The sequence below is a fragment of the Salvelinus namaycush genome, chromosome 14, assembly GCF_016432855.1.
Source record: "Salvelinus namaycush isolate Seneca chromosome 14, SaNama_1.0, whole genome shotgun sequence".
Lineage (NCBI taxonomy): Eukaryota > Metazoa > Chordata > Actinopteri > Salmoniformes > Salmonidae > Salvelinus > Salvelinus namaycush.
This window is the reverse complement of record NC_052320.1, coordinates 8,423,321-8,447,321: the sequence shown is the minus strand read 5'-3', so window position 1 is coordinate 8,447,321 and position 24,001 is coordinate 8,423,321. Positions and strand designations below refer to the sequence as shown.

General features: G+C 41.6%; 1 protein-coding gene across 1 annotated transcript in view; it reads left to right on the top strand.

The window, feature by feature from the left end:
- LOC120058810 (rho GTPase-activating protein 4-like) overlaps window positions 1-23,604 on the top strand; it is a 36,456-nt gene extending 12,852 nt beyond the window's left edge. Inside the window, exons 3-21 of the mRNA XM_039007543.1 lie at window positions 1,434-1,605; window positions 1,913-2,078; window positions 6,369-6,431; window positions 6,622-6,726; window positions 7,141-7,269; window positions 10,207-10,428; window positions 10,639-10,740; window positions 10,851-11,084; window positions 11,264-11,348; window positions 11,790-11,817; window positions 11,927-12,075; window positions 12,279-12,356; window positions 13,145-13,273; window positions 13,359-13,464; window positions 13,792-14,019; window positions 14,099-14,139; window positions 14,351-14,507; window positions 21,610-21,658; window positions 22,755-23,604. Of these exons, the coding sequence (XP_038863471.1) occupies window positions 1,434-1,605; window positions 1,913-2,078; window positions 6,369-6,431; window positions 6,622-6,726; window positions 7,141-7,269; window positions 10,207-10,428; window positions 10,639-10,740; window positions 10,851-11,084; window positions 11,264-11,348; window positions 11,790-11,817; window positions 11,927-12,075; window positions 12,279-12,356; window positions 13,145-13,273; window positions 13,359-13,464; window positions 13,792-14,019; window positions 14,099-14,139; window positions 14,351-14,507; window positions 21,610-21,658; window positions 22,755-22,904 (2,393 nt within the window). The 3' untranslated portion in view covers window positions 22,905-23,604. The remainder of the gene's footprint in view (window positions 1-1,433; window positions 1,606-1,912; window positions 2,079-6,368; window positions 6,432-6,621; window positions 6,727-7,140; window positions 7,270-10,206; window positions 10,429-10,638; window positions 10,741-10,850; window positions 11,085-11,263; window positions 11,349-11,789; window positions 11,818-11,926; window positions 12,076-12,278; window positions 12,357-13,144; window positions 13,274-13,358; window positions 13,465-13,791; window positions 14,020-14,098; window positions 14,140-14,350; window positions 14,508-21,609; window positions 21,659-22,754) is intronic.
- Window positions 23,605-24,001: the final 397 nt, after the last annotated feature.

Sequence of the window (24,001 nt, the reverse complement as noted above, 5' to 3'; positions counted from 1 at the left end):
AAATACATCAGATTTGAAAAAAATAATTAATATTGTTTTGAGGGTGAAATTTCAACCAGAGAATTATGTCATCATGGTAACCAAAATCCACTTCAATCAGTGCAGATGAAGGAGAGAAGATGGGTTAAAGAAGGATTTTTAAACCTTAATACAATTGGGACATGGATTGTGTATGTGTGTCATTCAGAGAGTGAATGGGCAAGACAAAATATTTAAGTGCCTTTGAACGGGGTATGGTAATAGGTGCCAGGCGCACTGGTTTGAGTGTGTCAAGAACTGCAACGAAGCTGGGTTTTTCACGCTCAACAGTTTGTTTGTGTTTATCAAGAATGGTCCACCACCCAAAGGACATCCAGCCAACTTGACACAACTGTGGGAAGCATTGGAATCAACATGGGCCAGCATCCATGTGAAACGCTTTCAACACCTTGTAGAGTCCATGCCATGTTTGCCTTCAGGCATATTTGAGGGCAAAATGGGTGCAACTCAATATTAGTAAGGTGTTCCTCATGTTTTTTACGCTTAGTGTAGATCCAAGAAGAAACGCTGGAGTGGCTAGCGAAGAGTCAAGATCTGAACCACATCCAAAACCTATGGCAAGATCTGAAAACAAGAAGGCCCGCGTTAAAGCTCCCAATTCACCTCTTTATTGACAGCGTTTCCATCCCAAAAGGATCTTCGTCAGGTCGAACAAAAAAAGATCTGAAAACAGCAGTTGGTGGAGGGCACCTCTCAAACATTGAATAATTAGAGTGGTTTGCTGCTGAAGAGTGGGCCAAAATTGCCAGTAGAAAGGTGTAGCAAGCTCATTGATGGCTACAAGAATAGTTTATCTGCAGTTATCTTGGCCAAAGGCCGTGCAACCAAGTACTAGCTCTGGGGTTGCAATAATTTTGTCCATGGCATTTGTCTTTATTTTCTAATTTACTTATCAAATTGGTTCTGCGATGTTGAAAATTCAATAACAAGGTTATTTTTAACTTATTTGAGAAGAAATAGTGAATGATTCACAAAGTGCAAGGGTGCCAATTATATTTGGCTGCAACTGTATACATCTCTCTCCTTACCAATTTTTCTTTCCCTTTCTCTCTCTCTCCATCTCTCCCTCCCCCTCTTTCCTTCTCTCCCTCCCCCTCTTTCCTTCTCTCTCTCTTCCTCCCCCCTCTTTCCTTTCTCTCTCCATCTCTCCCTCCCCCTCCCTCTCCCTCTCTTTCCTTCTCTCTCTCTTCCTCCCCCCTCTTTACTTTCTCTCTCTCTCCCTCCCCCTCTCTCTCCCTCTCCCTCTCTTTCCTTCTCTCTATCTTCCTCCCCCCTCTTTCCTTTCTCTCTCTCTTGCTCTCACTCCCTCCACCTCTCTCGCTTTCTCTCTCTCTCTCTCTCTCTCTCTCTCTCTCTCACTCTGTCTGTATCTCTCTCTCCGCTCCCATCCCTAGAGGTGCGTTGTCAGTTGGTGGACCAGTTGAAGGTTTTGGATCTGCAGTTGGAGCAGAAATCTCAGCAGCTTCAGGATCTGACAGACTACCTGCGTAGACGCAGTGAGATAGAAGGAGAGTACGCACGCTCGCTGGACAAATTGGCCGAGAGGTTTACCTCCAAAATCAAAAGGTAAGTTGCTCACAGATATGTTTGTGCTATTTCTGTTACTGTTATTCCAACTCACTGAGTTCGCAGGACAGCACAAACAGATATGGGACCAGGCTAGAGTTGAGATGGCTTTGTGTCTCTGAATCTACTCTCATGCAGGCTACCAATTATATAGGGCTGGTTTCCCAGACACAGTTTAAGCCTATTCCTGAACTTTTTTATTTTTTTATTTTTTACATTTCCCATTCTAGTATTTTCCATTCTAGTAACTAGAGTGGTTAATTTCTATGGTTAAAACATGTCCCTTCCCTGTGCCTCAATCTTTCAGGAAGGAGCCTGGCAGTGGTCAGTCTGTGGCCCAGTGTTGGCTGGTCCTGCTGGCTCAGACCAGACAGGAGAGCAAAGACCACAGTGGTGTGAGTGACAGCTGTAGCACCACCCTCACCCAGCCCCTCACACACTGTCTGGAGATCACACAGCGCCTGGCCAAGAGGGTACTGCTCTATCTTCATTTGATTAATTTAGCCAGGATAGTCCACTCAGTTACACTTGCAACTGTTTTCCAGTGAGTCCTGGGGAATCCTATCTATCTCTATTCTGTCTCTATTATCTCTATTCTGTATCAATGTCTCTTCTATCAATGTCTCTTCTATCAATGTCTCTTCTATCTCTGTCTCTTCTATCTCTGTCTCTATTCTATCTCTGTCTCTATTCTATCTGTCTCTATTACCTCTATTCTATCTTTACCTCTATTCTATCTATGTCTCTATTCTATCTCTCTCTTCTATCTACAGTTGACGTCGAAAGTTTACATACACCTTAACCAAATACATTTTGGTTTTTAGTTTCTCACAATTCCTGACATTTATTCCTAGTAAAAAATCCCTGTTTTAGGAGAGTTAGGATCACCACTTTATTTTAAGAATGTGAAATGTCAGAATAATAGTAGAGAGAATTATTTATTTCAGCTTATTTCTTTCATCACATTCCCAGTGGGTCAGAAGTTTACATACACTCAATTAGTATTTGGTAGCATTGCCTTTAAATTGTTTAACTTGGGTCAAACGTTTTGGGTAGCCTTCCACAAGCTTCCCACAATAAGTTGGGTGAATTTTGGCCCATTCCTCCTGACAGAGCTGGTGTAACTGAGTCATTTTTGTAGGCCTCTTTGCTCGCACACGCTTTTTCAGTTCTGCCCACAAATGTTCTATAGGATTGAGGTCAGGGCTTTGTGATGGCCATTCCAATACCTTGACTTTGTTGTCCTTAAGCCACAACTTTGGAAGTATGCTTGGGGTTGTCCATTTGGAAGACCCATTTGTGACCAAGCTTTAACTTCCTGACTGATGTCTTGAAATGTTGCTTCAATTTATCCACATAATTTTCCTTTCTCATGATGCCATCTATTTTGTGAAGTGCACCAGTCCCTCCTGCAGCAAAGCACCCCCACAGCATGATGCTTCACGGTTGGGATGGTGTTCTTCGGCTTGCAAGCCTCCCCCTTTTTCCTCCAAACATAACGATGGTCATTATGGCCAAACAGTTCTATTTTTGTTTAATCAGACCAGAGGACATTTCCCCAAAAAGTACAATCTTTGTCCCCGTGTGCAGTTGAAAACCGTAGTCTGGCTTTTTTTATGGTGGGTTTGGAGCAGTGGCTTCTTCCTTGCTGAGCGGCCTTTCAGGTTATGTCAATATAGGACTCGTTTTACTGTTTCCTCCAGCATCTTCACAAGGTCCTTTGCTGTTGTTCTGGGATTGATTTGCACTTTTCGCACCAGAGTACGTTCATCTCTAGGAGACAGAACGCGTCTCCTTCCTGAGCGATATGACGGCTGTGTGGTCCCATGGTGTTTATACTTGCGTACTATTGTTTGTACAGATGAACATGGTACCTTCAGGCATTTGGAAATTGCTCCCAAGAATGAACCAGTTTTTTCTGAATACTTTGCTGATTTCTTTTGATTTTCCCATGATGTCAAGCAAAGAGGCACTGAGTTTGAAGTTAGACCTTGAAATAGATCCACAGGTACACCTCCAATTAACTCAAATTATGTCAATTAGCCCATCAGAAGCTTCTAAAGCCATGGCATAATTTTCTGGAATTTTCCAAGCTGTTTAAGGCACATTCAACTTAGTGTATGTAAACTTCTGACCCACTGGAATTGTGATACAGTGATTTATAAGTGAAATAATCTGTCTGTCAACAATTGTTGGAAAAATGACTTGTGTCATGCACAAAGTAGATGTCCTAACTGACTTGCCAAGACTATAGTTTGAAATTTGTGTATGTAAACTTCCGACTTCAACTGTATGTCTCTTCTATCTATGCCTCTATTCCGTCTCTGTCTCTATTCTGTCTCTATTCTATCTCTATCTCTTCTATCTATGCCTCTATACACTTATGCCTCTATTATCCTATGTCTGTATTCTATCTCTGTCTCTTCTTTCTATGTCTCTATTCTGTCTCTGTTTCTATTCTGTCTCTATTCTATCTCTTTCTCTATTCTATCTCTATTCTGTCTGTCTCTTCTATCTATGCCTCTTATATCTATGCCTCTATTCTATCTATGTCTCTTCTCTCTGTCTCTATTCTATCTCTATCTCTATTATATCTCTGTCTCTATTATATATCTGTCTATGTCTCTATGGTCTCTATTCTCTCTGTCTCTATTTAGTTTCTATTTTGTCTCTGTCTCTATTCTCTATGTCTCTATTCTGTCTCTGTCTCTATTATATCTCTGTCTCTCTCTATTGTCTCTTATATCGCTGTCTATATTCTATCTGTCTCTATTCTATATCTATTGCCTCTATTCGGTCTCTGTTTTATCGCTGTTCTATCTTTCTCAATTCTGTCTCTATTCTATCTCTATGTCTATTATATCCCCATCTCTATCTATTCTATCTCTGTTTCTATTATTTATCTATTGTCTTTATTCTGTCTCTATTATATCGCTGTCTAAATTATATATTTGTCTCAATACATATAGAATAGAGACAGATAGAATCATCTCAATTATGTCTCTTTTCTATTTCTCTCTATTCAATCTCTGTCTGTCTCTATTATATATATGTCTCTATTCTATCTTGGTCTCTATTCTATCTCTGTATCTAATCTATCTCTTTTCTGTCTGTCTCTATTCTATATATGTGTCTATTATATATCTGTCTCTTATCTCTATTATATCTCTGTCCCTGTCTCTATTATATATATATACCTCTATTCTATCTCTGTCTCTATTTTGTCTCTATTCTATCTCTGTCTCTATTTTGTCTCTATTCTATCTCTGTCTCTATTCTATATATGTCTCTATTCTGTCTCTACTCTGTCTCTGTCTCTATTCTCTCTGTCTCTCTTCCATACTGTCTATCTCTATTCTGTCTCGAATGTCTCTTATTTATCTGTTTCTATTATATGTCTGTCTATATTCTCCAGTCTATCGCTGTCTATATTCTTTAACTGTCTCTATTCTATATATATTGCCTCTATTCTGTCTCTTATGTCTCTGTTTGATCTCTGTTCTATCTCTTTCTCAATTCTGTCTCTATTCTATATCTATCTCTGTCTGTCTCTATTCGTCTCCATTCTATCTTTGTCTCTATTCTCTCTTTCTCTATTCTATATCTATTGTCTCTATTGTCTATTCTATATCTGTCTCTATTGTCTCTGTCTCTATTATATATATATATATGTCTCTATTCTGTCTCGGTCTCTATTCTATCTCTGTCTCTGTTCTATATCTATTGTCTCGATTCGCTGTATTTATTCTGTCTGTATTGTCTCTATTATATCCCTGTCTCTATTCTACAGCTGTCTCTATTCTGTATCTGTATCTATTCTATATCTGTCTCTATTATATATTTGTCTCTTAACTTTATTCTATTTATGTTTCTATTCTCTCTGTCTCTGTTATATTTCTGTCTCTCTTATATTTCTGTCTCAATTCTGTCTCTATTCTATCTCTGTCTCTTGTCTCTTATATATATGGCTCTATTCTATCTCGGTCTCTATTCTGTCTCTGTCTCTATTGTCTCTATTCCATAGCTGCCTCTATTATGTATCTGTCTCTATTCTATATATGTATCCTATCTCTGTCTCTGTTATATATTTGTCTCTAACTTTATTCTATTTATATCGCTATTCTATTTATCTCTATTCTATCTGTGTTTCTATTCAATCTCTGTCTCTATTCTATATCTATTGTTTCAACTCTGTCTCAATTTTTTCTATTCTATTTTCTGTACACATTGCCTCTTTTCTATCTCTCTTTTCTATCTCTGTCTCTTTTCTATATCTGTCTCGATTCTGCCTCTATTCTATCTCTGTCTCTATTATATTTTTGTCTGTCTTTATTATGTCTCTATTATATTTCTGTCTCTATTCTGTATCTATTGTCTCAATTCTCTATTTTCTCTATTCTGTCTCTATTATATATCTGTCTCTATTGTCTCTATTCTATTTCTGTCTTTTCTATTTCTCTCTTCTATCTCTCTCTATTGTCTCAATTCTCAATGTTATCTATTATGTCTCTATATCTGTCTCTATTCTCTCTCTATTCTATATCTATTGTCTCTATTGTCTCTATTCATTATATATATATTCCCTCTATCCTATCGGTCTCTACTCTATATTTGTCTCTTGTCGCTATTCTATCCCTGTCTCTATTCTGTATCTATCTCTATTCTATATCTATTGTCGCTGTTCTATCTCTGTCTCTATTGTGTCTATTATATCTAACTTATCGGTTAACTTATTATCTAACTTATTATCTCTGTATTTCCAGACTAAAGATGTCTGTAGCCAGTTACAGGATGGGCTGTTGAAGGTCACCACAGAGCTACAGACAGTAAGTCCGACATGTTTGACAAGTTCAGGAAACAAACACCATTCTAGAAAACGAAATATGGCATATTTAAAACAATTTAAAAAAGGATATGGTGGTATGTAAAATAGTCGTCTTGGTATTTGCGTGATGTGGCGTGTTGATGGATGTTCTCTCTCTTTGTGTGTGTGTGTGTGTGTGTGTTTGTCTAAAGGCGTGGCGGACCTACTACCAGTACCACTCAGAGTATGAGTCTGCAGAGGGAAAGCTGAAGGAAGCAGAGAAACAGAAGCAAGGAGCTTCTAAAAAGATTGAGAAAGTAAACTCTTCTTCTCTGAAAAACACTCCTCACATCCCTTTTTCTAGTCTAAATGAGTTCAAGTATGGAGATATGTGTTTACTGTATGTGTCCTACCTCATTCCCATGTGTTTACTGTATGTGTCCTACCTCATTCCCATGTGTTTACTGTATGTGTCCTACCTCATTCCCATGTGTTTACTGTATGTGTCCTACCTCATTCCCATGTGTTTACTGTATGTGTCCTACCTCATTCCCATGTGTTTACTGTATGTGTCCTACCTCATTCCCATGTGTTTACTGTATGTGTCCTACCTCATTCCCATGTGTTTACTGTATGTGTCCTACCTCATTCCCATGTGTTTACTGTATGTGTCCTACCTCATTCCCATGTGTTTACTGTATGTGTCCTACCTCATTCCCATGTGTTTACAGAGACAGTGTAAAGTGCTGGAGATCCAGCTGAAGTGCACTAAGGCTCGTAATGACTACCTTCTCAATCTGGCTGCAGCCAACGCTTCCATGAACAAGTACTATCTCCAAGACCTCTCCTCACTCATGGACGTAAGTGCTGCTTCACAGCCACTGACTGTGTGTCAACTGTGTCTCTGTCTTTGGAAGTGTCTTAACACAGTCACCATTGTCTATTGTCTAAATAACCTTTCACTGCAGTGGGTTAAATCATGGTCACAGAGAGTGTTTCTTAAACAAAAGTATACACCTCACACACATGGTTATGGGCTTAAAAAAATGAACACACCTGTACCATGTCAGATATAGAGTAAAATATTTATACATTTCAAATTTGCATCCCATTATTACACTTTATATACACAGTAAATTTGGAAAGTATTCAGACTCCTTGACCTTTTTCCACATTTTGTTACGTTACAGCCGTTTTCTAAAATGGATTGAATTGGGTTTTTTCCTCATCAATTTACACACAATACCACATGATGACATCACAATACCACATGATGACATCACAATACCACATGATGACAAAGCAAAAACATGTTTTTAGAAATTTTACAGAAATGAATTAAAAAACTGAAATATCACATTTACATAAGTATTCCGACCCTATACTCAGTACTTGGTTGAAGAACGTTTGGCAGCGATTACAGCCTTGTCTTCTTGGGTATGACACTACAAGCTTGGCACACCTGTATTTGGGGATTTTCTCCCATTCTTCTCTGCAGATCCTCTCAAGCTCTGTCAGGTTGGATGGGGGATGTTCGATCAGGTTCAAGTCCGGGCTCTGGCTGGGCCACTCAAGGACATTTAGAGACTTGTCCTGAAGCCAATCCTGCATTGTCTTTGCTGTGTGCTTATGGTCGTTGTCCTGTTGGAAGGTGAAACTTCGCCCCAGTCTGAGGTCCTGAGCGCTCTGGAGCAGGGATCAAGGAACTCTCTGTACTTTGCTCCGTTCATCTTTCCATCGATCCTGACTAGTCTCCCTAGTCCCTGCCACTGAAAAACATCCCCACTGCATGATGCAGCCACCACCATGCTTCACCGTAGGGATGGTGCCAGGTTTCTTCAAGACGTGAAGCTTGGCATTCAGGTCAAAGAGTTCAAACTTGGTTTCATCAGACCAGAGAATCTTGTTTCTCATGGTCAAGAGTCTTTAGGTGTCTTTTGTCAAACTCCAACGGGCTGTCACGTGCCTTTTTATTGAGGAGTGGCTTCCATCTGGACACTCTACCATAAAGGCCTGATTGGTGGAGTGCTGCAGAGATGGTTGTCCTTCTGGAAGGTTCTCCCATCTCACAGAGGAACTTTGGAGCTCTGTTAGAGTGACCATTGGATTCTTGGTGACGTCCCTGACGAGTACTACCCTGTGTAAATTGTCTATCGTCTTAACCTGTGTAACTGAACTTAACATTGGTAGAATAAAGAAGACACTTAAAACTAAAGCCAAACATTTAATTACATGGAACTCACAACTATACACTGTAACGGAAAACTGTAAATTATACAGTAATTTGGAGTATTATCAATAGTAAAGTACAGTAACATTTTACTGCAGCATACTGTACATTTTGGTGCATTGTGGGAAATGGTTGTGGTCGGGGGAAAGAATTTCTGTATTTAGAATGGTACTGCAATTCCACCCCACAGAATGTAGTACCGTACTTACTATATCTTTGTAGTGCCAATTCTGACTCCCTGAGTCAGAATGCTGTACCAATTTAAGTCCTATATGGTTATAGAGCCCCATCAATTTAAAATGTATAGGGTGCAGATTGGAATGGCAACAAGTCTTAAACCTAATGGTTGAGCATTTGACCATGTTCTTTTGGTCTGTTTTGCCCTGTTGTCGCTGCCTTTGCTGAAGCCTTTGTTAAGCCCTCTAGAAGTGAAAGTGATATAAAACACCAAATATTCATTAATATGCTGTAATGTGGTAACATGTCACCTAGCAGCCAACCTGCTTGCACCAATCCCTTGTAATTACAGTAAAATACTGTGAAATACAAACCCCTCCCCCCAAATAAATGTTATTCATTCATCCAAATCTAATCAAATTTTATTGGTCACATACAGTGGGGAGAACAAGTATTTGATACACTGCCGATTTTGCAGGTTTTCCTACTTACAAAGCATGTAGAGGTCTGTAATTTTTTATCATAGGTACACTTCAACTGTGGGAGACGGAATCTAAAACAAAAATCCAGAAAATCACATTGTATGATTTTTAAGTAATTATTTTGCATTTTATTGCATGACATAAGTATTTGATCACCTACCAACCAGTAAGAATTCCGGCTCTCACAGACCTGTTAGTTTTTCTTTAAGAAGCCCTCCTGTTCTCCACTCATTACCTGTATTAACTGCACCTGTTTGAACTCGTTACCTGTATAAAAGACACCTGTTCCATTCCTTAAAGTGGCCAGTGATTTCTAGTCTATGCCTGTAGGCAGCAGCCTCTGTGCTAGTGGTGGCTGTTTAACAGTCTGATGGCCTTGAGATAGAAGCTGTTTTTCAGTCTCTCAGCTGGGACCGATTCATTCCGATTATGGTAGCATTTACTTTTTTACAGTATAATACAGTACATTTTACAGTATTGTACTGTGTGATTATTTGACAGTACTTGCTTTGATACTGTATTTATATTACAGTAGTCTACCGTACTTGCCACAGCTGCATGTAAATGGCTGTCAAATTCATGGCAACATTACATTTGACATAGTCATTTAGCAGACGCTCTGATCCAGAGCGACTTACAGGAGCAATTAGGGTTGAGTGCCTTGCTCAAGGGCACATTGACAAATGTTTCACCTAGACTGCTCGGGGATTCAAACCAGCAACCTTTCGGTTACTGGCCCAACGCTCTTAACCGCCAGGCTACCTGTCGCCGGCAACCCCTTTACAGTGTTCACATAACATGGTTGGAACCTAATCAATACAGTACAACACCTTTACAGTGTTCACATAACATGGTTGGAACCTAATCAATACAGTACAACACCTGCAACAGTTCCATCTCTCCCTCAGTGTTCAGACATTGGCTACCACCTTTCTCTGTCCCGTGTGCTACACTCCTACCTGTCCAGCCGCTCCCGGGCCCAGCAGAACCTGAGTGGAGGGCTGCAGCAGCTCCACACTGCTGTGTCTGGACTGGACCAGATTCAGGACAGAGACAACCTGCTACAGACTCACACCAACACCTTCTGTCTACCCCTCCGCTTCCACTACCAGCCACACGAGGGAGACCAGGTAGACTGGGTGGGGTGGAGCGCTGTCATGTGGGGTGGGGAGTGTCTGTGTGCGTGTGCTTTTATTTTCTGTAACTATGTTTAAGAATGTGTGGGTTGTGTATCTGGATGTCATGTGTCTTTGCTCCCACCTGTCTGATATCACCGGATTCTCATCTGTCCCTGTCCCTCTGCCTGTCCCTGTCTCTGTCCCTGTGCCTGTCCCTGTTAGGTGTGTGAGGTGAGTGCAGAACAGGAGATTAGGTGTGAGATGGAGACCAGGTTCCAACAGCTGCAGTCAAAGCTCACCGGGTTCACTCAGGAAACAGAGGAGGTACAGTCCAGTCCAATCAATCAATAACATTTATAAAGCCTTTTATCATCAACAGTCATTTTATATTGGAACAAAATTGATTAGAATAAGTTGACACTTCATCCTCCCAGGCAGGTAAGAAGCTCCATGCGGCCCGCTCGGCCCTGCTAGAAGGTATCGGTGATGATGACCTGGATCCTCCACCCTCCAGCAACCAGACCCAGGGCTCCCAGGTCCATCTCCAGATCCCGTCTCAGAGCCAAGGTCAGGGGGGAAGCAGTGAGAGCCTGGCCAGCACTAGTAGCAGACCCAGTCTGGCTAGAAGGAGAGCCAACCTGCAGGAGACTGAGGCACTCTACTGTGCTGTAAGTCATTATTACACTGACCTACACAGGCCAACAGTAGTTCACTGTAATAGTGGTGGTTATGGTAACGATTGTGGTGATGATGATATTAATGATAATAATGATGAGATTGAAATACAAGTAGATGATGATGAACATTTTCATCATCATGAAGAGTTGTGTTTTATATCTTCCCTCAGAACGTGAAGGAGTATCTCTGTAAAAGCTCTCTGGTATCTAAACTACAGGCAAAACATGATCTGCTTAAAGTGGCGGTTGAGAAAGGTACAGCACTAACTACTTCTGTAACAAACACAACTGTTCAACATGACTTATAGCCCCATCAGGGCAGTACCCAGGCTTGGAGTTTTAGTAAGATCTGGAAGGGGGTAGCTGTGCAGTCATTCTCCGAGACACTGTCAGCAGCGTGTCTAGTAGACTAGTTGAGTCCGGAGCCGACTCAGAGCTGGGTTAGTTGGTGTCACGTCTCAGGCCCTCATCCTGTGCACCGAGAGGGTGGAGATAGACGTTTGAGAGGGGGGTGAATGTGCTGCTAAAAAGGCAAGTCGAGGGGAGGCAGGCGAACATAACGAACAAACCACTGTTCATGATTCCACTCGTTCACAAAGAGGCAGGCTCGGTTACAACCCAAGTGTCATTGTGGCCATTTATTTTCTAAAATATAGCTGTTATTATCTTAATCATTGCTTTTTCTTCCCTTCCTAGCTGAACCAACCAATGGTCATCAGACCAGGTAGTTACATTCCTCTGTAAGGCCTTTATAACTGCCTCATAAGAGTGACATAACAGTTTAGTGCACTGCGCTATACTCAACTGACTAGAGGTGTCTCCACCCCATCCAGGAAGTTATTGCATGTGAGGAGCAAGAGTCAACCCAGCGTCCAGTACACCCACAAACTCTTCACCGGAGACATGCTCTCCTTCATACAGGCATCAGGACAGGAGATACCTGTAGTGGTGGAAAGCTGCATTCGCTTCATCAACCTTAACGGTGAGCCATTGAAACAGCCCAGCAGAACATACCTTATCATCTTAGCTTGATGCATATCCAGCCTGATACTGTGTGGAACATGTTCCTGCCAGAACATGCACCTGGAACAAGACACTCTGCTATTGCACTGTAGTGTACATTACAAACAACACATTTACTGTGTTTTTGTCAATGTCTTCATGTCAATCCATCCAATACTGTAGGTCTCCACCATGAGGGTATCTTCAGAGTACCAGGGTCTCAGGGGAAGGTCAACAGTCTGAGAGATGCCTTTGAGCGAGGTAGGCCTGTCTGCTGTCTGCTGTCTCCTGTCTGCTGTCTCCTGTCTGCTGTCCCTATGTCTTGTCTCCTGTTTGCTGTCCCAATCTCCTGTCTTTTGTCCTGGTCTGCTGTCCCCATCTGCTGTCCCTGTCTGCTCTCCCTGTTTCCTGTCTGCTGTCTCCTGTCTGCTGTCCCTGTCTGCTCTCCCTGTTTCCTGTCTGCTGTCTCCTGTCAGTATCTTCTGTCCGTATCTCCTGTTTGCTTCTCCTGACTGCTGTCCCCATCTGCTGTCCCTGTCTGCTTTCCCTGTTTCCTGTCTGCTGTTTCCTGTCTGCTGCTCTAGCTTCATCTAGTGCAGACCTGGGTTCAACAAGTCGCTCTTCTCTTTCAAATACTTTATTATATCATAATGTGTACATATTCTACCACAACCAGTTATTACTATGCATATTTTATTTTGTACTGACTTATATTTTTGATTTGACGTTTGATTATTATTGATATTAATACTGAACTGTTGAGAACTTGCAAGTAAGCATTTCTCTGCACCGTTTATACCTGCTGTGTCCTTTGTATGGGATGAATAAACTTTGTTTTGGTTTAGCTGGCCTGGCACAATGGAACCGATGTTATAGTCCCAAAAATGCAAACCCAGGCAGGCTCAATTGAACACACAAAGTATTTGAAAGAAAACAAATCAAGTACTATTTGAAACCAGACCTGGGATCTATCTAGTGAAGCCATAGTCCTGTGTTGTAGTGTTGATCATTAATAATGGTAGGCAGTGTGCCCTGGGCATTCCCTGTAGGAGAGGACCCTGTGGCAGACAGCAGGGGTGACTTGGACTCAGTAGCAGGAGTACTGAAACTCTATTTTAGAAGCCTGGAGAACCCTCTCTTTCCTCAGGACAGCACCGCTCAGCTCCTGGAGTACGCACGTAAGTCTGTGCACGTGTATGTGTATATTGTGTAGGTTTGTATATGCTTTTCCTGTTCATCTCTTTCTCTGTTGTACACTTCCAGAGATTGACAACGAGACGGAGAGAGCAGCTAAACTCAAATCAGTCATCTCCTCCTATCCTCCACCTGTCAGCACCGTCATGAGATACCTCTTTGCATTCCTCCATCAGTGAGTATCTATGCTCAATCACTTTGGTTTGGGGCACATATACTGCACTGTATGTCCAAGTCAAGTGCTTTGTCCATGTCATTGTCAAGGGGAACTAACCATAAACTTACCAGAAAGCTGTCTGTTCAGAGAAGAGGAAGTCAAGGAACCTCAGAGAGAACCAGATGTTATTTTTCCTAAAACAAAGTTAGGTTGCGTCCCAAATAGCACCCTGTTCCCGATATAGTGCACTACTTTTGACCAAGCCGTGTCTGAGTCCAGCAGTATGAACTTAAACTGTCAAATTTCAGCTCTGATTATTTAGTTTTTATTCTTCTCTCCCCCCAGTGTGTCTCAGTACAGCGATGAGAACATGATGCAGCCCTATAACCTGGCTGTGTGCTTCGGCCCCAGTCTGCTACGAGGGGCGCAGGATGATGATGTTGTTACCTTGCAGCCTCAGATCAACTCCCTGGTGAAGAGCATCATCTTGCAGCACGAGAGCATCTTCCCCAGCCTGGCCGAGCTACAGGGACCAGTGTATGAGAAATGCATGACGCTGCAGCAAGACGACTGGTGAGAGACAACACATGGATAGATGGACAGCGACCTAGACACACACACATGATGGTGATGGTCTGTGTTTATTTTGCAGTGAGGAGGGAGAAGGGGATTCAGAACACCACAGTAAAGAAGGTAAAAGGGGGCCAGCTGTTATCTTCATCGTTGTGTGTTTTGAGAATCAATAATTTGACTCTGAGATATTGTTTGTCACATCTAAGCTTTATGAGAAACATTTCTCAACTATGGATGGAAACTATCCAGCTGGCTAAATCTGACACATTTACAGAAATGTTGATTGATGTGCATTGTCCCAGTCAAATAAATGTAATAACTCTTGATCCAGAGTCCGAGTCAAAGGGGGAGCGATCTCGAGCCAACAGCAGCTGCAGTTCAAGACAGTCCCCAGTAGGGGGCACTGTGACCCCCGGAGGAAAGTTCACCTTACAGTTCCCCATAACCCCACAGGGATGGCCCCTCTCCCCCGGATACATAAGCAAAGAGTAAGTACCATCAAAGATACTTCAGTAACACTTAATTTTAAATGGTCCTTATTAAATAAGTAATTACACTGTAACAAGTATTGTAATTTAACGTAATAATTCATAGTACCCTGTACTAACAACATGCAACTGGTGGTAATTGTAACAACGAATTCTTGTTACCATGCTTGTTACAAATGTTAACGTTTCCGATAGCATCCCAACGCACCATTTATCAGCCTGCGCTAACCATGTTAGAAGTGTTAGCCAATTGAAAACCAACCACTTTGCTGTAAAGGGCTCTGGAGTCCGATGCCCAGGTCCAGCTTTTGTTTGAAATGCATGGAAGCTTATCAGCGTCATGGCAAAAATAAGGGGTTTACATCCAAATTTGTTTAAATTGTTAAAACATTTAACGGTGCATTTGAACTGGATAGCAACAGTAGCTAAGGACGACCGGGCTTGACAATGGGTGAATTACTTAATTAAGCGTCAATCAAACATCTTTAAAACATGAATAAATAGTTAAGGCTAAAATTGTGAGATGGTCATTCAGTGCTTGCCAAATTGTGAGTGTTCTTGTTTGAATAATGGTTTATAAATTCACTTAAAATGGTCAACCTCTTTCATCATGTAACCTAGCAAGGGTTTTTTACGGTTGAAGAATATTCTCACTTTTGGATGGGATGCATTGGAGCACTTATTTATTTATTCTAGGAATTAAGGCATCACATCAAGATCTCCACTACGTGCTCGAAATAACAACCTTTTTTAATTTATTTTTAATTTCACCTTTATTTAACCAGGTAGGCTAGTTGAGAACAAGTTCTCAATTACAACTGCGACCTGGCCAAGATAAAGCAAAGCAGTGTGACACAGACAACAACACAGAGTTACACATGGAATAAACAATCAAGAAGCCAATAACACAATAAACAAGTCAATGACACAGTAGAAAAAAAAGAAAGTCTATATACAGTGTGTGCAAATTGTAGGCAATAAATAGGCCATAAGAGCAAATAATTACAATTTAGCAGAATAACACTGGAGTGATAAATGAGCAGATGATGATGTCCAAGTAGAGATACAGGTGTGCAAAAGAGCAAAAAAGTTAATAAAAACAATATGGGGATGAGGTAGGTAGATTGGGTGGGCTATTTACATATGGACTATGTACAGCTGCAGCGATCGGTTAGCTGCTCAGATAGCTGATGTTTAAAGTTGGTGAGGGAAATAAAAGTCTCCAACTTAAGCGATTTTTGCAATTCGTTCCAGTCACTGGCAGCAGAGAACTGGAAGGAAAGGCGACCAAATGAGCTGTTGGCTTTGGGGATGATCAGTGAGATATACCTGCTGGAACGTGTGCTACGGGTGGGTGTTGTTATCATGACCAGTGAACTGAAATAAGGCGGAGATTTACCTAGCATAGACTTAAAGATGACCTGGTGCCAGTGGGTCTGGCGACGAATATGTAGCGAGGGCCAGCCGACTAGAGCATACAGGTCTCAGTGGTGGATGGTATAAGGTGATTTGGTAACCAAACGGATGGCACTGGGATAGACTGCATCCAATTTGCCGAGTAGAGTATTGGAAGCTATTTTGTAGATGACATCGCCGAAGTCGAAGATCGGTAGGATAGTCAGTTTTACTAGGGTAAGTTTGGCGGCGTGAGTGAAGGAGGCTTTGTTTGTGAGATAGAAAGCCGATTCTAGATTTGATTTTGGATTGGAGATATTTAATATGAGTCTGGAAGGAGAGTTTACAGTCTAACCAGACACCTAGGTATTTATAGTTGTCCACATATTCTAGGTCGGAACCGTCCAGGGTGGTGATGCTAGTCGGGCGGGCGGGTGCGGGCAGCGAACGGTTGAAAAGCATGCATTTGGTTTTACTAGCGTTTAAGAGCAGTTGGAGGCCACGGAAGGAGTGTTGTATGGCATTGAAGCTCGTTTGGAGGTTAGTTAGCACAGTGTCCAAGGAAGGGCCAGAAGTATACAGAATGGTGTCGTCTGCGTAGAAGTGGATCAGAGAATCACCCGCAGCAAGAGCGACATCATTGATGTATACAGAGAAAAGAGTCGGCCCGAGAATTGAACCCTGTGGTACCCCCATAGAGACTGCCAGAGGTCCGGACAACATGCCCTCCGATTTGACACACTGAACGCCGTCTGCAAAGTAGTTGGTGAACCAGGTGAGGCAGTCATTAGAAAAACCAAGGCTTTTCAGTCTGCCAATAAGAATAAGGGGATTGACAGAGTCAAGCCTTGGCCAGGTCGATGAAGACGGCTGCATAGTATTGTCTTTTATCGATGGCGGAGTTGAGCGTGGCTGAGGTGCACCCGTGACCGGCTCGGAAACCGGATTGCACAGTGGGATTCGAAATGGTCAGTGACCTCAAACTCATACTGACAGTGTGCAAAGAACCCGGATCAAGTAGAAGGTTATGTGCAAAATCCAAACATAAGATGATTGCCGCAAAAGAAAAAGTGTTGTGGAGGAGACAAAAACGTCCACAAAGGAGAGATAAGGTAGGTTTTCAATGCAATTTGTTTTGCTTTTTGGATATAGAAATTGTGCTGGACAATTTAGCATAGGTAGTTAGCTAGCTAGCCTATTGTTGGCTAGCTAGCTGGCAAACATTAGCTGCCATTTTTGGTAGGCCTACCAACTCGGGCGGCAGGTAGCCTAGTGGTTAGAGCGTTGGACTAGTAACCAAAAGGTTGCAAGATCGAATCCCCGACCTGACAAGGTAAAAATCTGTCGTTCTGCCCCTGAACAAGGCAGTTAACCCACTGTTCCTAGGCCGTCATTGAAAATAAGAATTTGTTCTTAACTGACTTGCCTAGTTAAATAAAGGTAAAATAAAAAATGAATAAATAGGCTAGCTAGCTAACTTTATTAAAATACAAAATAGACTTTCCATGCCTTGACAGATAAAGTTATCAATCTAGCTAGCTAGCTGAGCTCAATGGTCTTCCCTGAACCTTGTTCTCAGGGTATCCGTACGGTACCCAAAGAAAGGGTATTAAGTGAGACACACCCAGCATATTAACATTAGTTACTTGTGTCAACACACCTATTAGTAGCTTCTTTTCAATGTTAACACTAGCTAGCTAGCTTATTAGTGTTCACCATTATTAGTATAATGCTAGCTGGATGCCTACCTATAGCCTAAACCCTAATTGATAGAAACATGGTACTGATGACAGCAGAGATATTGGAGGAAGGTCTGTGATGATAGCTAGCTAGCTAGCAGGCTAATTGTACAGTGTCTTTGCTAAATTGTCATACATTCATACATTCTTCCTCTCTACTAGCAACAGATTGTAGGCCAGCTAATGTGATATACAGTGCATTCGGAAAGTATTCAGACTTTTTCCAAATTTTGATACTTTACAACTTTATTATAATATTGATTAAATAATTATTTCCCCCCATCAATCTACACACAATACCCCATAATGACAAAGCAAAAACATGTTTTTAGAAATGTTTGTTAATTTATTACAAATTAAAAACGGATACCCTATTTGCATAAGTATTCAGACCCTTTTTTATGAGACTGTAAATTGAGCTCCGGTGCATCCTGTTTCCATTGATCATCCTTGAGATGTTTCTACAACTTGATTGGAGTCCACCTGTGGTAAATTCAATTGATTGGACATGATATGGAAAAGCACACACCTGTCTATATCAGGTCCCACAGTTGACAGTGCATGTCAGAGCTAAAACCAAGCCATGAGGTCGAAAGAATTGTCTGTAGAGCTCCGAGACAGGATTGTGTCAAGGCACAGATCTGGGGAATTGGTACCCAAACATTTCTGCAGCATTGATCAGGTCAGGGAGTTCACTAAGAACCCGATGGTCACTCTGACAGAGCTCCAGAGTTCCTCTGTGGAGATTGGAGAACCTTCCAGAAGGACAACCATCTCTTCAGCACTCCAACAATCAGGCCTTTATGGTAGAGTGGCTAGACGGAAGCCACTCCTTAGTAAAAGGCACATGACAGCCCGCTTGGAGTTTGCCAAAAGGCACCTAAAGGACTCTCAGACCATGAGAAACAAGATTCTCTGGTATGATTTTGGCTTGAATGCCAAGCGTCACGTCTGGAGGAAACCTGGCACCATCCCTACGGTGAAGCATGGTGGTGGCAGCGTCATGCTGTGGGGATGTTTTTCAGCTGCAGGGACTGGTAGACTAGTCAGGACTGAGGGAAAGATAAACGGAGCAAAGTACAGAGAGATCCTTGATGAAAACCTGCTCCAGAGGGCTCAGTACCTCAGACTGGGGTGGAAGTTCACCATCCAACAGAACAACGACCCTAAGCACACATCCAAGACAATGCAGGAGTGGCTTTGGGACAAGTCTCTGAATGACCTTGAGTGGCCCAGCCAGAGCCAGGACTCGAACCCTGTTGAACATCTCTGGAGAGACATGAAAATAGCTGTGTAGCGATGCTCCCCATCCAACCTGAAAAGACCTTGAGAGGATCTGCAGAGAATAATGGGAGAAACTCCCCAAATACAGGTGTGCTAAGCTTGTAACGTCCTACCCAAGAAGACTCGAGGCTGAAATCGCTGCAAAAGTTAAATTTTTGCTTGTCATTATAGGGTATTGTTTGTAGATTGATGAGGGGGGAAAAACGATTTAATCAATTTAGAATAAAGCTGTAATGTAACAAATTGTGGAAAAAGTCAAGACGTCTAAATACTTTCCGAATGATCTGTAACCCAAATATGTTGGTGTCCATTACTGGGCGTTACAGGGAAGCCCCATACAAACCACCACCATTGATTTTTTTTTTCAACTAACCTGTTCTTGGTGATACTATCTTCATTCTTGATTCTGTGAATTAAGTTTTCTTAGAAATAATGATCTGTTTCCAGTTGCAGGTGGTTCTACAAAAAACATATATTCAGAAAGATAAATCCATGTTTTGTATCGAGTGAGATATGACTCTTGCATGTGTTTAGCTCTTTGGTTTGGTTGCACCGTGTGACTTCTATACATGGCCGCGTTGCATAGAAATGACTAGCTCCTACAAAGACGCTGGGAAATCCTAGATGTGCGGCAGCTAAGATGGCGAGGAACCTCCTCGTGTGGTACAAAACATGGATTTAATATGTTTCTGAGTTCTCGCTGTTGTTTGTAGAACCACCTGCAACTGGAATAAGACATTTCTAAGGCACTTTCTTCGTTCTCGATTTGGTGAAAAGAGGATCTCCAAGTACAGGTTAGTTGAAAAAGGTTAGGTTAGAGTACAGGTTAGTTGAAAAATCTTTTGTGGCGGTTTGTATGGGGCTTTCCTGTAATGCCCAGTAATGGACATCAAAAATCTATGTTTGCCTGATAATGTGATATAACCAATCTAGAGTTACTTCTCTGCTATAGATTCCCACAAGATCGCAGACTCCAGGATGGGAAAATACTCACAAGAAAGAATCAAGACATACACGTTGTCGATTTCCATTGTTACTTGTAATGTTAAAAAGGGACAAAACGAGAATCCTGTTCTCTCTGAATTAGCTAGCTACTGTAGCTAGGCTACTTACCATACAGAAAAGTCACCACTATTAAAATGGTTATTTTATCTTAACTACTGCTGTACACACCTTTTTCTATTCATACACTGTCCATAAATTCTATACACACCATCATATACAGTACATATATATTTATATTCCTGACATTACTCTTTGTAATATTTCTATATTTCTTCATATCTTTAACATTTTTGGATTTGCATGTATTGTTATGTGTTACTGCACGGTTGGAGCTAGGAGCATTTCACTACACCCGAAATAACATCTGCAAAATGTGTACGCGACCAATAAAATTAGATTTAATTTATTGAGTAGGCCCATATCTTCGTTTACTTTAATTAATCAAATTATTAATCCAACAATAAAAGTCCTTATTTTGTAAGAAATGTAAGGCATAAAGTTAACTAAAGTACAAGCCCATCTTTTGTTTGTTGTCAGTTGGTAATGAGTAGAAAGTAAGTATATGGTAATGTACTATGTAGGTACATATTCATTACAAGTAAGTACCCCTCACTATACACTTCATTTGAGGACCCCTCACTATACACTTCATTTGAGGACCCCTCACTATACACTTCATTTGAGGACCCCTCACTATACACTTCATTTGAGGACCCCTCACTATACACTTCATTTGAGGACCCCTCACTATACACTTCATTTGAGGACCCCTCACTATACACTTCATTTGAGTAACCCTCACTATACACTTCATTTGAGTAACCCTCACTATACACTTCATTTGAGGACCCCTCACTATACACTTCATTTGAGTAACCCTCACTATACACTTCATTTGAGTAACCCTCACTATACACTTCATTTGAGTAACCCTCACTATACACTTCATTTGAGTACCCCTCACTATACACTTCATTTGAGTACCCCTCACTATACACTTCATTTGAGTACCCCTCACTATACACTTCATTTGAGGACCCCTCACTATACACTTCGAGTACCCCTCACTATACACTTCATTTGAGTACCCCTCACTATACACTTCATTTGGATGGTAAGGAGGTTCAGGTTGTCATAATAGGCAACATACACAGTCATTTTGAAGAGTGTGCATTCACAGGTAGGTAATTAGAGCCTATTGAGCCTCCAACCTTTCTAATCTCGGACACCCAGATTAGATCTGTCCAGGAGAGATTACAACCTTGTGACAGTCGTTACTGAATCGGATGAGAAGAAACAAAACACTAAATTGGTGCATTTAGTGGAAAACTTGCCCATTTCTAACGAGTGGTTACAAGCATTTGTTTCACCTCTGTAATTACAGACTGAAATTACCACCAGTTGCATGTTGTTATTACAGTTTAACCATGAGTTATTACAGTAAACTACAATACTTGTTAGTGTAATTACACTGTAATAAGGACACATTTAACCTATTACTGAATTACCATGTACCACCGAGTCTTTAACCCATACTGTAACTTAGATAGTAACATCTACTCTGCTATTCACAGGTTATATTGAGTTGTTATGCTAGTAGTTTTTTAGCATTCGTTGCCATAAATTGTAGTGATCTAAATAAACCAAAGCGTTTGACCTGAAATCTCTGTTTTTCACAGAGCCCAGGACCTGTCGTCCAGTGAAGATATAACAGTTCAGGTTGACGAGGTGTGACATGTTTTTCATTATGCTCATATTTAAATAATTTCTCTAATTTACCAGCAGCAGGTGTAGCAATTACTGTTCTCACTATTGAACTCACTAAGCGTACACTAATAAGATGTAAGCTGCCACGCTAGAGGGAGTCCACTCAAGAAAAACATCTCTGTCCTCTTCATCATTGTCCCCTTCTCCCTCTTCTCTTCCCTTCATCATTGTCCCCTTCTCTCTCTTCTCTTCCCTTCATCATTGTCCCGATCTCCCTCATTCCCTCTACTCTTCCCTTCATTGTTGTCCCCTCTTCCCTTATTCCCTCTACTCTTCCCTTCATTGTTGTCCCCTCTTCCCTTATTCCCTCTACTCTTCCCTTCATTGTTGTCCCCTCTTCCCTCATTCCCTCTACTCTTCCCTTCATTGTTGTCCCCTCTTCCCTCATTCCCTCTACTCTTTCCTTCATTGTTGTCCCCTCCCTCATTCCCTCTACTCTTCCCTTCATCATTGTCCCCTCCCTCATTCCCTCTACTCTTCCCTTCATTGTTGTCCCCTCTTCCCTCATTCCCTCTACTCTTCATTGTTGTCCCCTCTTCCCTTATTCCCTCTACTCTTCCCTTCATTGTTGTCCCCTCTTCCCTCATTCCCTCTACTCTTCCCTTCATTGTTGTCCCCTCTTCCCTCATTCCCTCTACTCTTCCCTTCATTGTTGTCCCCTCTTCCCTCATTCCCTCTACTCTTCCCTTCATTGTTGTCCCCTCTTCCCTTATTCCCTCTACTCTTCATTGTTGTCCCCTTTTCCCTTATTCCCTCTACTCTTCCCTTCATTGTTGTTCCCTCTTCCCTTATTCCCTCTACTCTTCCCTTCATTGTTGTCCCCTTTTCCCTTATTCCCTCTACTCTTCCCTTCATTGTTGTCCCCTCTTCCCTTATTCCCTCTACTCTTCCCTTCATTGTTGTCCCCTTTTCCCTTATTCCCTCTACTCTTCCCTTCATTGTTGTCCCCTCTTCCCTTATTCCCTCTACTCTTCCCTTCATTGTTGTCCCCTCTTCCCTTATTCCCTCTACTCTTCCCTTCATCATTGTCCCCCTCCTGCCTCTATTCATTTCATAGGAGGTCTGCCGCCAGATGGACTCTGTCTTCAAGGAGCTTCTCTCTCGACAATCCCTCCCTCCCTCCTCGGTCACCTCATCCCCCTCTTCCCACCCTCCGCCACAGCAGAAGAAAGGAGGGATTGGGTGGAGAAGGGAAAAGCCTGTTTAGATCAGGCCAATTGGTCTGACAGAAAGTGAGAGGGGACCAGAATGGATGGATGGATGAATTAATATATTAATGAGGAAATGAACGGGGGAGAGACGAGACTTGGATGAGAAAACACACAGAGGGGGGAGCTGGAGAGTGATTCGGGCTGATTGAATGATTGTAGGTGTGGGATGACAGGTTGTGACAGCAGCCGTAGTGTGATTACAGATGGCTGGATTAAATTAACCACAGTCAGTTCACTGTATTGTACGTGTCTGCTGTGCTGCTCAGACAGCAGCCTCCATTGTGGAGCCTGTGAATAGACAGTCACAGACAGACAAGGTTTGAATCGTACTGTGAAGCCTTTTGTTAGTGTGTTTGATACAACACAACCCTAACCCCCACTGATTTTTCACTCAATGGCTGTGTCCCTATTCTCCACATGCCCACCCATGAATTTAAAAGCGTTGGATTGTTGGAAGCGTTAGCTGGTGTGTGTACAAGGGCACAATTTAGGAAAAATGTTGAGAATCAGGACCCAGGACAATGTTAACTAATCAACAGCATGAGTAGATTTATCATAAGTTATTTTACCCACAATAACTTGGAATGTGCACTGCTGTATCCTCATGCATGTGGATGGATAAACCATACTACTGTTATTTTTATAGAATAAGTGATGTACATCATATACTTGCCATAAATGTTGAACTTTCAAAAACCATGTGTCTGTCTATATTTATGGTCACATCCAAAAGCAAATTCTTTATTAACAGATGAAAAGCCCATTCTACCTGTGCCAGTGAGATGTCCTGTCCCTGATTGAGTCTCTAAGAAACTGCTAATAATCAACTGTGAATTCTAACTCTGATTAGTTTCATTCTCTCAGGGATAAACCGTTTCGAGATAGTTCTATTACTATTATACTTTATATAGTTTTAAGGATCTGACCATTGTTTTAATAAACTTTTATTTAGAATTTGTTCAAAATGTCATATGTTACTGTAGGTAAGGAGAAGCCTGTTGCAGTAAGACAGTGTCTCACTAGATGGAAGCATCAATACAGGATGTTGTACGCGTGTCATATGTTCTTGGATAATGTATGTTCTAATGAGATA